This window comes from Gorilla gorilla, chromosome X (genome assembly GCF_029281585.2).
Source record: "Gorilla gorilla gorilla isolate KB3781 chromosome X, NHGRI_mGorGor1-v2.1_pri, whole genome shotgun sequence".
In the NCBI taxonomy this organism is placed as follows: domain Eukaryota; kingdom Metazoa; phylum Chordata; class Mammalia; order Primates; family Hominidae; genus Gorilla; species Gorilla gorilla.
This window is the reverse complement of record NC_073247.2, coordinates 60,459,837-60,475,249: the sequence shown is the minus strand read 5'-3', so window position 1 is coordinate 60,475,249 and position 15,413 is coordinate 60,459,837. Positions and strand designations below refer to the sequence as shown.

Genomic DNA, 15,413 nt, shown 5'->3' with positions numbered 1-15,413 from the left:
TAGACACAACATAACTGGCTTAGTAAGTTCGATATTATAAAGTCTGTGAATTTTTTCCTGAATTAATCCTAACGGGCTATTTTTGAAAACTCAACAAAATTATTCTACAGCTCACCTGGAAGAATTAATGTGCAAGAACAACCAGGAATATTTTATAAAAGATGAGTAAAGAGGCAATAAATGTATTACAAAGCCATAATAATATAATAATAAAACAGCATACTACTGATGTTAGAGTAGACAAATAATATATAATAAAAACAGTATACTACTGATGTTAGAGTAGACAAATAGATCAATGGAAGAGAATTGGAAAGACTACAAACTGAAGTATTATGATAAAGGTGTCATTTCAAACCAGTGTATAATGAAAATAAATGGTGTTAGAATAACTGGATAATCATTGGAGAAAGTTGTTTAGATTCTGACACCCAATAGACTAAGGATTTAAAAGTAGAAATGAAACTATAAATATTCTAGAAAAAATTTTGTAGAAATAGTTATATAATTCTGGACTAATGACTTTCCTAAGCAAGAAACAAATCTTAAAGCTATAAGAACTGATAAACTTGACCACTTAAAATGCCAGTGCTTCTGTACAGCTAACTAAAATAACACATTAAAATTTTTCACTTATCAGATGGTAAAAAATATAACTTCTTTTGTTGATAAGATTATGGGAAAATAAGCATTTTCATTCAGTAATGGTAAAAGCATAAATGGTCATGACATTTCAGAAGGATAGCTGTCAACATGTACAAAAATTTTTCATATGCATCTTTTGATCTAATAATCCTATTCCTAGTCATTTGGTCCGGAGAAACAATAGTAAAATTGTTAAAAAAAAAATGCACATTTATGTATATTCACTACAGGGTTATTTCAAAGAGCAATATTTGAAAATAACCTAAATGTCCATTAATAGCAGGATGGGTATGATAGAAGAGAAATACCATACTGCAAATAAAATGGATATAGAAATACATCAGTTTGACTGGAAAGATGTTTGCAATCATATAACCATTGTTATATGAAGAAAAAGTCAGAAATAAATATAAAGAAGATATAACAATCCTAAATGTGTAATAATCCTAAACAGAACTTCAAAAAACACAAAGCAAAAAATGACAAAACTTAGAAATAGACAAATCCACAATTATAGTTGAAGACTTCAGTACTCCTCTCTCAGTAACAGAATTATTACACAGAAAATCACCATGGATAATAAAGAAATTAAACCACAAGCAAGAAGAAAGAAAACTATTTTTTAAATAGTCATAAAATTATAAAAATTATAAAATTATAAAAATTAAAGCAGATATGAAGAATACTAAAAACAGAAAAATAAAGAAAAATGGATGAAACCAAAATCTGGTTCTTTGGAAAGATGAATAAAATTAATAAACCTCTAGCAAGACTGATAAACAAAACAAGAGAAGACACAAATTACCAGTATCAGGAATGAAAGAGGGAACACTATGAAAAACTCTATGCACATAAATTTGACAGCTTAGACGGAAGGGACCAACTCCTTGAAAACCACAAACTACCAAAAGTCACCCAATATGAAATAGATAACTTAAATAACCTTATAACTATTAAAGAAATGATATTCTTCACTGAAAACCTTTTGGGAAAAACCCTCCAGGCTCCAATGTTTTCGCTTGCAAATTCTACCAACATTTAAAGAAGAAATAACATCAATTCTACACATCCCTTCCAGAAAACAGAAGGGTTGGGGATAATTCCCAACTTATTTTACAAGATCACTATTATTCTGATACCAGAACAAGAAACAAACAAACAAAAAACCCAATCAGAACACTACAGACCAACATCCCAACATCCATCATAAACATAGATGTAAAAATCCTCAACAAAATATTAGCAAATCAAATCCAGCAATACCTAAAAAGAAAAATATACCAGGACAAAATGGGGTTTATCTCAGGAATATAAAAATAACGTTGCTTCCATTTTTGAAGATCAATTGATTTAACTTACTATATTAGTCTAAAACAAAAAAAAATCAATAGATGCAGGAAAAAAGCATTTGACAAAGTTCAACATTTATTCATGATAAAAAAAATATTACACAGGATTAAACTAGAAATAGAAAGTAACTTTCTCAACCTGATCAAAGGTGTTTACAAAAATCCTACAGCTAAAATCACACTAACAGTTAAAGTCAATGCTTTCCTCCTAAGATCAGGAGTAAGGCAATGCTGTCCACTCTTACTGCGTCTATATCAACATCATAATGGAAGTCTCAGGCAGTATAATAAAACATGAAAATAAAATAAAAAGCATGGAGATTAGAAAGGAAGAAATAAAACGGTCCCCATTTGCAGATGATTCAATTATCTATGTAGATAACCCCAAGAAATCTACAAAAACAGAACTTCTGAGTTTTAGCAAAGTCACAGAATACAAGGTCAACACACAACTATCAACCGTATTTCATACTGGCAATGTACAAATAGAAAGCTAAATTTAAAAAACATCATTTACAATAGCTTCAAGAGAAGAAAATATTTTTTATAAATCTAACAAAACATGTATAGGATCTATATGATGAGAAAAATAAATCAAAGAAAATTTAAATAAATGGAGAGACATACCATAGGTTGGAAGATTCAACATAGTAACGCGCCAATTCTATCTGAACTCACCTATAGATGTGTATTGGGGTTCCCTAAGACCACCTCAAGCACAATGATTTCCTAGGATGGCTCACAGGACTTAGCATATAATCATACTCATGACTATGATTTATTTCAGTGAAAGGATACAAAGCAAAATCAGCAAAGGGATAAGAAGCATGGGGCAAAATCTGGAAAAAGCCACAAGCAAGCTTCCAAGAGTCCTGTCAGTAGTCACTTCAGGATGCACTTAATTCCTCTAGCAATGAGTTGTGACAACACATGGAAAGTGTTGTCTACCAGGGAAGCTTACTATCACTCAGTGCCCAAAATTTTATTGGGAACTGGTCAAGTAAACACTCTGTGCCTAGCATGTTCTGAAGTTCCAGACTCCCAAAAGGAAAGCAGGTGCTCAGCCTAAACCACACTGTTTGCATAAAGAGTTTAAGCACAGTAAGCCACAATTAACATTTGGGGAAGTTTTATATCAGTGTGGGGACTGCTTACCGGCCAAGTTTCCAGATTACCAGCCAAGGGCCAACCTTGCAAACAGACCTTTCTAGGGATAGCAGTATCAGGCCTATTATTTTAACTCTTTTCTGCACAAAATATATTTCAATTCCAATCAAACTCCTAGAAATATTTTTAAGATATAATCTGATTCTAAAATTTACATAGAAAGGCAAAGGAACTAGAATAGCTAAAACAGGTGTTTTTTGCTTTGTTGTTGTTATTGTTGTTTTGAGATGGAGTCTCGCTCTATCGCCCAGGCTGGAGTGCAGTGGCCCGATCTTGGCTTACTGTAACCTCCGCCTCCCAGGTTCAAGCGATTCTCCTGCCTCAGCCTCCTGAGTAGCTGGGATTACAGGTGCCTGCCACCATGCCCGGCTAATTTTTGTATTTTTAGTAGAGACAGAGGTTTCACCACGTTGGTCAGGCTGGTCTCGAACTCCAGACCTCATGATCCACCCACCTCAGCCTCCCAAAGTGTTGGGATTACAGACATGAGCCACCATTCCTGGCCAGTTTTTTTTTTTTTTTAAAGAATAGAGTTGAAAATATCACAATACCCAGTTTTAAGACTAACTATAAAACTACAGAAATAAAGACAGTGTGATATTGGTGAAGGAAGAGACACAGGGATAAAGGAAACAGAATATTGGTATAGACCCACAGAAACTGTTTTTAGCAAGGTGCAAAAACAATTCCATGAAGAAAGTATAGTTTTTAATTCCCACACGTGGCGTTAGAACAATTAGACACTCATATGCAGAAAAAGAACCTTGACCTAAATCTCACACCTTATACAAAAATTAACTAAAAATGGACTATAGATTTAATGTAACATGTAAAACTATAAACCTTTGAGATAAAATATAGGAAAGAAGTCAGGCGCAGTGCCTCACGCCTGTAATCACAGCACTTTGGGAGGCTGAGGCAGGCGGATCACCTGAGGTCAGGAGTTTGAGACCAGCCTGGCCAACATGGTGAAACTTCATCTCTACTAAAAATACAAAAATTAGCCAGGCAGGGTGGCGGGCACCTGTAATTCCAGTTACTGGGAAGGCTGAGGCAGGAGAATTGCTTGAACCTGGGAGGCGGAGGTTGCAGTAAGCTGAGACCGCACCGTTGCACTCCAGCCTGGGCAACAAGAGCAAAACTCCATCTCATAAATAAATCAATAAATACATACATACATACATACATACATAAATTTAAATACACACACACACACACGAGAGAGAGAGACAGAATATTCCTGACCTAGGTTTAGGCAAAGAGTTCTTAGAAGTAAGTATAATCCATAAAGAAGGCATTGATAAACTGGACTTCATCAAAATTAAAAACTTTTGCTCTGGGAAAGACACTGGTAAGAGAAAGAAAAACTACAGACTGAGAGGATATATTTATAAATCACATATCCAACAAAGGATTTGTATCCAGAATACGTAAAGAACTCTCGTAACTTGACACTAAGGAAATGAACTACCTATTTATAACTGGGCAAAAGACTTGAATAGACATTTCATCAAAGAGGATATATGCATGACAAGTATGGTTGTCAACATTATTAACCCTTAAGGAAATAAAAATTAAAACTATGAGGAGATTCCTCTATACACCTATTAGATGGTTAAAATAAAGTACTAACAAAACCAAGTGCTGACAAGAATGCAGAGCAACCGGAACTCTCATGCATTGGAGGTGAGAATGCAAGATGTACAGCCACTCTGTGGCAATTTCTAATTAAGTTAAACATACACTTACCATATGTCCTGATGATCCCACTCCTGTGTGCTGACATTAGAAATTAAAACATATCTTCACATAAAAACCTGTACATTAATGTACAGTTCTTTTCACAGTCATCAAAAACTGGAAACAAACTAAATACCCTTCCACAGGAGAATAGATAAACTGTGATATATCCAAACCATAGAATACCACTCAGCAATACAAAGAATGAACTAATGATATCTGCAACAACTTGAATAAATCTTAAAGGCATCATACTGAATGAAAGAAGCCAGTCTCATAAGGTTACATATAACACAAACATTTATACAACATTCTTGAAAAGGCAAAGATAGAGAATAGATTAGTGGTTTCCAGAAGTTAGGGGTGGAAGGTGGGTGTGACTCTAAACGGATAACATAAGGAAGTTTTTATGGCGTGGTCAAACTGTTCTATTTCCTAATCATAGTGGCAGTTACACAAATCAATACATATGCTAAAAATTCACAGAACTGTCACACTCTTCAGTATTAATCCCAGAGAAATAAAAACTATATTCACAAAAAAGCTGTATGCAAATATTCATAGTAATTTTATCCTTAATAGCCAAAAACTAGTAACAACCCAAATGTCCTTCAATAGGTGAATGGTTAAACACACCGTGTGTATTAGTCCATTTTCATACATATATGAAGAAATACCTGAGACTGGGTAATTTATAAAGAAAAGAGGTTTAACGGACTCACAGCTCCACATGGCTGTGGAGGCCTCACAATCATGGAAAAAGGTGAAGGAGGAACAAAGGCACATCTTACACGGAGGCAGGCAAGAGAGTGTGTGCAGGAGAACTGCCTTTTATAAAACCATCTGATCTTGTGAGACATATCCACTATCACAAGAACAATATGGGAAAAACTCACCCCCATGATGCACTTACCTCCCACTGCGTCCCTCCCACAACACGTGGGGATTATGGGAGCTATAATTCAAGATAAGATTTGGGTGTGGACATAGCCAAACCATATTACCGTGGTACATCTGTACCATGGAATGCTACTTAGCAACAAAAAGGAATGAACTATTCATACACACAACTTGGATGGATCTCAAGGGAATTACGGTGAGTAGTAAACATCAAGCTCAAAAGGCTATACACTGTATGATTCCATTTATATAACATTCATGAAATGACAAAATTATAGAGATGGAAAACAAATAACTTGTCAGGGACAGGAAGGAGAGGGGAGGGAGATGGTTATGGCTAACAAAAAGTGGCATGAGGGATCCTTGTGGCGATGGAACAGTTCTGTACCTTAACTGTGGTAGTGATTACAAAATTTACACGTGAACAAATAGACTAAATATTTATTTACAAATGTGATCAAATAGACTATACACACCCCCAAATGAGTGCATGTAAAACTGCTGAAATCTAAACAAGGTCTGTGGATTATAACAAAGTCCATTTCCTGACCATGACACTATACTATAGTTATGCCAGATGTCATCTTTGGGATAAACTAGGGTGAAGGGTATACAGGCTCTCTTTGTCCTTTTTTTCAATTTCTTATGAATTGATTATTTCCAAACAAATGCTAAAATTTCATGGAACTTTATATCCAAAAAGTCATTATTGTTATTTGGTTATTTTAAAATAAAAAACCAAAGAGTTATAAAAGCACTACATATAACTAAGGTTATAAAAACAATATGGTATTTTCTAGAACTGAGATTCTCTTTCAAGGGGTATACATTGATATAACTTATAGAGCTTTATAAAAATATGTGTGCCTGGGCCACATCCCCACAATTCTGATTGGATAAGTCTGGGATAGGACCTGGGCATCTGATTCTGAGATGCATCCCTAATGGATAACCACTGCTTAAGATGGGGGGATAATATATGCAAACAAATGAGAACAGCAGTTTGGGGTTGTGGGATCACAGGTAATTATAATTTCTTACTTTGCTATAATGTACATTTTTATGCAATAACAAAAACTTTAAATAAAAAATATTTAGTTCATCATTCCAGCTGGCAGAGATATTTTTTCTCTGTAAGCCATTTATTTCCTATCCCTACTCCTAGTTTCATGCCATCCAGGAATTTAATGAATACATCTTCTCTGTTCTCATTTACATTACTAATGAGAATGTTAAGCAGAACAAAGTCCAATGGCAGTCACTAGAAATTTCTTTCCAGCTTGGCAATGATAAGCAATCTTTGGGTTCTGTTTCACTTATTTAAGATCTACCCAAATTTTACTCTTACCTGATTTACTGTTCTCTACCATTTTCATAAGATGAGAGACATTTTCATGCTTTGCTGATGTTCAGATATACTGTGTCTACCACAATTCCTTGGTCTGTCACCCCAAAATGAGCCTGAACCACTCCTCTGATACTTAACAAAGGATATAAAACTATATTGTCTTTTCTTCCTAATTACATACTAAGACTGCTGAGCGTAGACTGACCATGCTGTATGTTTCCTTGCAAACTCCATAGCAATTCTTTCAATTCCATTCATTCAACAAATACTTACTGACCCCCTACTATATGCTATGTACTACTCTGGGCTCTCCTATCTTAGTATAAAATAATAATTAAGTATTCATAGCAGTATTCCCTCAATATCTCACCTTGGACAAACAGCTACCTGCCATGTCCTGTGCCACACTGTCCTTCCTATTATCCATTCCACCCAAAGTTCGAAAGACTTTGTCATCGACCCCAATCCAAATCACTAGATATACTTTTACAAGACTTTAAGAATGATAAAACGACCATACCGTCACTGCCTTTTCTAGAAAGAGTCTCTCCTTTCAATTAGTTCTCACAGTATCTTATTTGAAACATTCTTAGAGCACTTAGTATATTCTACTTTGTATTACACTTATTTGTCTGCAGATCTTATCTTGCCTCCTAAATCATGAGCTCCTTGAGGGCAGGAACCACAGCTTATTCAACTCTATAGACCCAGTACATTTTTACCATGTTTTTGGCCTGGCAGCCCTGAATGAGAAAGAGAACAGCAGCTCTTTAAGGCAGGAGTTGTCAGGCTTACCTGCACCTCCACCAACCAGTCCACAAGAACGGCCCTCATGTCACTGGTGATTTCAATCTGCCTGTTCATGTAATCTGTAAGTATAAACTGTTCCTGGCATTGATGAGAAAGAAATGTTAATAAATAAACTCTTCTTATAGTTCAAAATTGTAACTTAACAATTAACTTCCCCCTCATAGTTCTAACTCCTTGTTTTCAACTGGTATTAGAGAGGGGCAGATCAAAGTATCCTTTTCCAGGCAAGTTGCAGTTATGCTTTGGGAAATAGACACGTGATATTCAAGTGTCAGAGTGGATATTGAAGAATCCAGGGGGAAATAAGGGCAGAAACACACCTACAGCTGTAGACAAATGCCAAAAAGGTTCTGCCCTTTCTTTGCAATTCAATCTAAAGCACAATACCGTGCTATATAGAGCAGTGCTTCTCAAACTTTAACATACATATGCACTACTTGGGGATCATGTAAAACTTCAGATTCTGATTTAGAAGGTCTGGGATGGGGCTAGGTTTCTGCATTTCTAACAAAATCTCAAGTGAAACTGATACTGCTGAACCAAGGCTCACAATTTTATTATAACAAAGATGTCCCTTACTTAGGTATGCCAGAAAAAGTGTGGGCTTTGGAGTCAGTTAATCAATTGCACTCTCTCTATAAAGAGGATAGGTGGATCTGTAGGTGGGTTTCCATCCTCCCACCCTCTTATACATGACCTGCTAAAAATTCTGCTTGGTAGATAATCTTGGTCCCATCTGTTCTGTTGAGAGAGTTAGAAGAAACTTTAGAATTGATGAATATTAGTGGTAAAGGAGACTGGCAGATTTCAAAGGAGAAAGAAAACTTCACCAGGTTGGAGAGATGAAACAAAGAATACGATTTTGCATACAATGCCAGAAACATGCATAGGGAAGGAAAAAGATCTCTAAGAACAGCCACTCAGAGACTACTTGACCATTTTTGTGTCTAAGACTGTCTTCTTAGCAATTAGATGTACAGGATTATGGTCTTCAAGGTAATCAGACTTTAGCTCATATCTCAGCTCTACCATGTACCACTTACATGACTCTGGGCAGTTTCCTCTATCTGTAAGAGGGAGATAATAATACCTACCATCATGAAGTTACTGACAGAATTAAGATAATGTCTACAAATCTGTTAGTACAATGTCCAACTCACAGTAAGCTACCAATATGTTAGTTGTTGCTATTATTATTTTTATCATCATTATTACCACTCCTTTCAACTTGCATACTGAAGGATGGAATGATGAGGAAATGAAAACTAGAAATCATTGCCCAACCCAAGCAACCTAAATACCTCTCTCTCTTTCATGTAACTGAAGATTTCCTTGGCATACATTGGGTTGAAACTTGGATCACTGCTGTCCTCATCAATATCTTCCCGTGGGGTTATCTGCTTAGAAATCACCAAAAAGACATATTATGAGAATTATTCCAAGGAAGACTTAGCACATACATATCAATGATTACTCCTTTCTCCCCACTGTCTTCTTCTGCTAAGGTGTCTCAAGCCTTGTATATGTTGGGCCATAACACAGTACTCCTTGGCTGTGCAATCCTCTTATGGTCCAGTGATCAAGAAATGCCTAGTCTTCATTGTATATACCTTCGCTGCCCTAGGAACAAGGGACCCTTTTTATAGGTAAGCTGAAGATTCTCCAAGACGGACATTCTTATTTTATTATTTCAGCTTTGTTACCTGTCTTCTTAGGTCCCTAATTATGTCAATGCTTTGATCTGGCCCAATTCATCTTGGTAGTCTTTTCCTCCTTTCTATACCTTTACCCAGGATGTTTTGCTACAAAAAGGACATTTCTCCTCCTGCTTGCTAAATATCATCCCTTCATTATGCAAATTTACAACGTAAAGACCACCTTCCTTGGGAGATGCTCCTATGAACTTTGCTCATTTTTTACCAAAGTCCACTGTGATGCAAATTACAATTACTAAGAAAGGCAATTTCCTGAATGAAATTACCTGACCACTATTGCAAAGCCCAAGTATATAGCACAGTAGTCCAGACTCTTGTGGGTATTACTGGAATAAATACTTTCTGATTGCTTAGATCTATCACTGTGCCAATCAGGAAGTCAAGAGATTGTACAAGGCCAACTTAAGAGAAAAATGCCAAAGAACCTGGGAAATGTATCCCAAATCATGGGTAACCTCAGGCTACAAAAGGTGAGAAGAGATGATTCTGCGTCACCTATCATTAAATAAAACCAGAAGTAAACCTAAGAAATATCACCCTCTCACTAGGTAGAGGGATACTCTCAATAACTTACTATATATGGCTCAACTGCTTAGGAAGGCAAAACAACAACAACAACAAAAAAAAAAACAAAAAAAAACAACTTTGCTAGCAGCCACCTCCAGGATATCAAAGAACAATTTATCTGCATAGTATTCCATGGTGTATATGAAATTGGAAATCATCATTCTCAGTAAACTATTGCAAGAACAAAAAACCAAACACCGCATATTCTCACTCATAGGTGGGAATTGAACAATGAGATCACATGGACACAGGAAGGGGAATATCACACTCTGGGGACTGTGGTGGGGTGGGGGGAGGGGGGAGGGATAGCATTGGGAGATATACCTAATGCTAGATGACGAGTTAGTGGGTGCAGCGCACCAGCATGGCACATGTATACATATGAAACTAACCTGCACAATGTGCACATGTACCCTAAAACTTAAAGTATAATAAAAAAAATTAAAAATAAAAAATTTTTTAAAAAAAGAACAATTTATCTAATTTAAGAAGAAAGGGAGATGAATACCTCCTTTGGTGTTCCCTTGGCCTGTGGTGAGACAGGTTTAACAGAAGCAGATTCACATGCACTGGACTCGGTGGTGGTCCTGGACTTGCCCACGCTGGTCATGGTTGCAATGCTGGACTTCTCTGTTATGGATTCAGGGGTGGTGCTAAACACATATGGGCTGGCTCCAATTTGGGGGATCAAGAATGTTTCCAGAAAGGTGTCTTCCTTGCAGATGGGACTCTCTTGTAAGGCCAATGGCTCCTTGGAGGACAACTCCTTCCCAGTGGTGGGTTTCTCATTCAGAGTTATCATATCTTCGAATGCCTCATTGATGGTACCAGATTTGCCCACACTGGTCATGGTAGCAATGCTGGACTTGCTGGTTATGGATTCAGGGGCAGTGCTAGACACATTTGGGCTGGTTCCAACTTGGGGGACCAAGAATGTTTTGAGAAAGGTGTCTTCCTTGTAGGTGGGACTCTCTTGTAAGGCTAATGGCTCTTTGAAGGACAACTCCTTCCCAGTGGTGGGTTTCTCATTCAGAGCTATCATATCTTCGAAGAGGAATGCCTCATTGATGGTAGACATCTTCAAGGCTAATGGCTTTTTGAGGAGGGTCTCTTTCTTAATGCTGGGCTTCTCTTGCAAGTCCAAAGACTCCTTGAAGATGGTCTCCTTCTCAGTGCTGGGCTTCTCCCACAAAGCTGAGTGTCGCTTAAAGAGGGCCTCCTGCTCAATGCTGGGCTTCTCCTGCAAGGCCAAAGTTTCCTTAAAGTGAGCTTCTCTGTCAACAGTGGGCTCCTTGAGGACAGCCTCCTTCTCAGTGCTGGGCTCCTCCTGCAAGGCCAAAGGTTCCTTAAAGTGAGCTTCTGTATCAATAGTGGGCTCCTTGAGGACAGCTTCCTTCTCAATGCTGGGCTCCTCCTGCATGGCCAAAAGCTTCTTGAAGAGGGTCTCCCCCTCTGCAATGCTGGGATACCCCTCCAAGGCCAGTGGCTGCTTATTAAGGAACTCCTCTTCATTGATGGTCTCATTCAAATCCAACTGCTTCTTCAGGAAGAACACTTTTCCATGAGCAGTGGACTTCTCCTTTAAAGATAATCGTGTCTGCATGTTTGTGGCTGCCTCAGCAGAAAGCTCCTCCTTCAGAGCCAATAGCTTATTGATAAGGGACTCTTCTTCCATGGTGCTTTTCTCCTGCAAAGCCAACAACCTCTTCAAGGAATCCTCTTCGGCATCAGTCTTCTCTTGCAAGACCAAAGCCTCCTGGAAGAGGGACCCACTTTTGTTGGTATGCTTAACATGCAATGAAAATAGTTCCTGAGAGAATTCCTCCTCAGTGGTAGCCTTCTCCTGGATGGCCAATGACTCTTTTGAGAGGGACACTTCCTGCAAGGTGGTATGCTTCTCTTTCAATGCAGATGGTTCCTGGGAGAGGAACTTTTCTTCCGTTGTAGATTTCATCTTAAAGGGCAACAGCTTCTTATAGAATGACTCCTCCTCGGAAGTGATCTTCTGCAAGACCAGTGGCTTCTTTAAGTGGGACATCTTCCCCTGAGTAATTTTCTTTTCCTGTAAAGACAATGATGTCTTGGTAAGTACTGTCTCCTCAGTTGTAGGGTTCTTCCTAAATGACATTGGCTCCATAAAGAAAGAATTCTTATCTTCACCAATCATATCCTGAAAGTCCAACAGTTCTGGACAGATGGACATCATCTCTTGTGTGGTACATTTTTTCTTTAAAGATACTTTTTCTTCTTTAAAGGGCAGTGGCTCCTTAATAAGTGACTTTTCTCCAGAGGTGGTCTGTAATATTAGTGGTTTCTTCAAGTGGGACATTGTCCCCTGAGTGGCATGCTTCCTCTTTAAAATTAAAGGCTTCTTGGTGGGGGGTGCCTCCTCAATGGTACACTTCTTTGTAAAAGCCAAAGCCTCATCAAAAGGTGACTCCTCAGTTGGAGACTTTAGCAAGGACGAGGGCTCCTTTAAGATGGAAACCTCCTCCTGAGTGGTGTGCTTCTTTTGCAATGCAGATGGTTCCTGGGAAAAGGACTCCTTCTCAGTAGATGGCTTTTCTTTAATGGACAATGGCTTCATAATGAGCGACTTCTCTCCAGAGGTGATCTCCTGCAATACTAATGGCTTCAGGCAGGACCTCTTCCCCTCAGTCATGCACTGCTCCTTCAATGTTAGTGGCATCATGATTGCCTCCTCAGTGCTAGGCTTCTTCTTAAAGGCTAACGACTCCTTAACAAGGGAATCCTCTTTAAAGTTGGTCTTCTGCAAGGCCAATGATTTCTTCAAGATGGACATCTCATGCTCAGTGGTGTGCTTCTCTTGCAATACAGATAGCTCTTGGAAAAGTGTCTCCTTCTCAGTGGTAGGCTTCTTCTTAAAGGACAATGGCTTCTTAATGGAGGACATTGCTCCACAGATGGTTGTCTGCAATACTGGTGGCTTCCTAAAGTGGCATATCTTCCCATAAATGGTACATTTCTTCTTTAAAGATGATAACTTATGGGTGGGGATTGACTCCTCAGTTTCAGGCTTCTTCTTAAAACTCATTGACTCCATAAAGAAAGAATCCTCTTCAATATTGACATCCTGCACAGCCAACGACTCTTCCTGGCAGGACTGCTTCCGCTGACTTGCACACATCTTCTTCTTTAAGGATAATGTCTTCTTGGTGATGGCTGCCTCCTCAGTTTTACGTGTCTTCTTAAAAGTCATTGGCTCTATAAAAAACGCATCATCACTGTCACTCTCCTCCTGCAGGGGCTGTAGCTTTTCCAGTAGGGACACCTCCCCATGATTTGAGCACTTTTTTAAAGATAATGACTTATTGATAAGGGTTTCATCCTCGATAGTGGGTTCCTCCTTTAAAACTAATGGCTTTCTGAAGAGAGATGCCTCCTCAGTGTTGGGTGTTTTGGAGGTGGTGGATATGTCTAGAATGAGTGGTTTCTCCATAATGTTTGGTACCACGGTAGTAGAGGCTACTACTGGTGTGACTTCCAGCTTATGCCTGTGAAGGAAACAATGTCTGGGTAAGAAAAATGTAGTTCCTAGAATCCTCACCTACCATTTCCTTTTGTTGCTATATTTACTAAAGGTATGAAAGGGGAAGGGGCTTCAACCCCATAAGACAGATTAGAGGGACAAAATCAGTAGGTACCATGGTGAATCAACTTAAGTAGTACACTGTATAGTTTCTATGGCCTAGATACCTACACTTTTCTATAATTTTTCCATAGAAATTCATGTTATGCTTTCTTATATATGCTTCATTACCTTATATACAAAGGCTTTTATAATACTTATCACATTGTATGAGTTATCTCTTCATACATCAGTCTCCTTCACTAGCTGCATTTGTCTTTGTCTATCAACCCAAGGCAGCTGGTAAACTTCAGGTTGAAATTAACATTGTTTGAAGGCTAATGAGAGAGGTGGGCTGGTAATTAACTTTGGTAGAATCTAACTACATTCCCCTCACCCTGGACTATTAAGGAGATGCTTTCCCAATGGAGGTAATAAAAAGCTCAAAATAGAAACTTGTCACATGTGCCAGATGCAAAGCTTTGTTTTGAATAGGATTGTATATTCAATTAGAGTGATGAATCTAGTGAGACCAAATCACAGAAAGACTAAAGTTCAGAATAAGAAGAGAGAGAATTTCAGGCAGATATAATCACCAATCTGAGCAGGAGTAAATACCTTCGAAAGACCAGATATCATATGATTTAGTTCAATATGAAATATGCAAAATGGACATACCCATAGAGGTATATCCACAGCAGAAAGTAGACTAGTGGTTTCCTGAGGCTGGGACAGGGGTAGGAGTAGAAAGGGGGATTAGGAAGGGAAAAGAACTCCTAATAGGTATGGATTTAGTGGACGGGGGGTATTGAAAAAGTTCTAAAATTAGATAGTGGTGATAGCTGTACAAATCTAGGAACAGAATGAAAAACCACTGATTTGTTAAGAAAAAAAAAGTGCTTCAAAAGGTTCTGCTTGACCAGATAGATTCTAGGTCCCTCCTGATAACTTTTAGAGAAGATCTTTAGATAGTCTAGCTATGGTAAGAACATGCATTCTGGAGCTAGACTGCCTGGATTCAAATCCTGGCTCCTCCAACTTACTGACTGGGTGACCTTGGGCAAGTTAACTCTCTGTGCTTCAGTTTTTTTCACCTATAAAATGAGGATCATAATATCTCCTTCATAGGCTTATTGTGAAGATTCAACAAATTAGTATGCTCAAAAACACTTAAAGGAACGTTATGAACAATTGAATGTCAATAAATTAGATAATTGAGATGAAATGGACAAATTCCTAGGAAGACACAAACTACCAAAACTGACTCAAGAAGAAAACAGAAAATCAGAATAGACCTATAACAAGATATCAAATCAATAATCAAAAACTACTCACAAAGTAAAGTCCAGGCCCAAATGGCTTCAATTCCATCCAAACATTTAAACAATAATTAATACCAGTTCTTCATTAACTCTTCAAAGAAACACAAAAAATGTGAAGTTTCTAACTCATTATATGAGGTCAGTATTACTCTGATAACGAAAACAGACAGATACCACTAGAAAACTACAGACCAATACCTCTTATGAATATAGATGCAAAAATCCTCAGCCAAATACTGCAAACCAAATCCAGCAACATAT

The 15,413-nt window shown here is 37.9% G+C and overlaps 1 protein-coding gene across 4 annotated transcripts in view; it reads right to left on the bottom strand.

Moving 5' to 3' along the window:
* Window positions 1–15,413, bottom strand: part of CCNB3 (cyclin B3) — a 97,953-nt gene that overhangs the window by 30,320 nt on the left and 52,220 nt on the right. For 2 of the 4 annotated variants that reach the window (XM_004064162.4, XM_055375794.1), the window contains exons 6-8: window positions 10,750–13,756; window positions 9,261–9,356; window positions 7,945–8,037 (exon numbers count right to left, since the gene is read on the bottom strand). In XM_004064162.4, coding sequence (XP_004064210.4) covers window positions 7,945–8,037; window positions 9,261–9,356; window positions 10,750–13,756 — 3,196 coding nt within the window. Of the gene's footprint in view, window positions 1–7,944; window positions 8,038–9,260; window positions 9,360–10,749; window positions 13,757–15,413 lie in introns of all 4 variants that reach the window. The other 2 variants (XM_055375791.2, XM_055375793.2) reach the window with 1 other exon arrangement.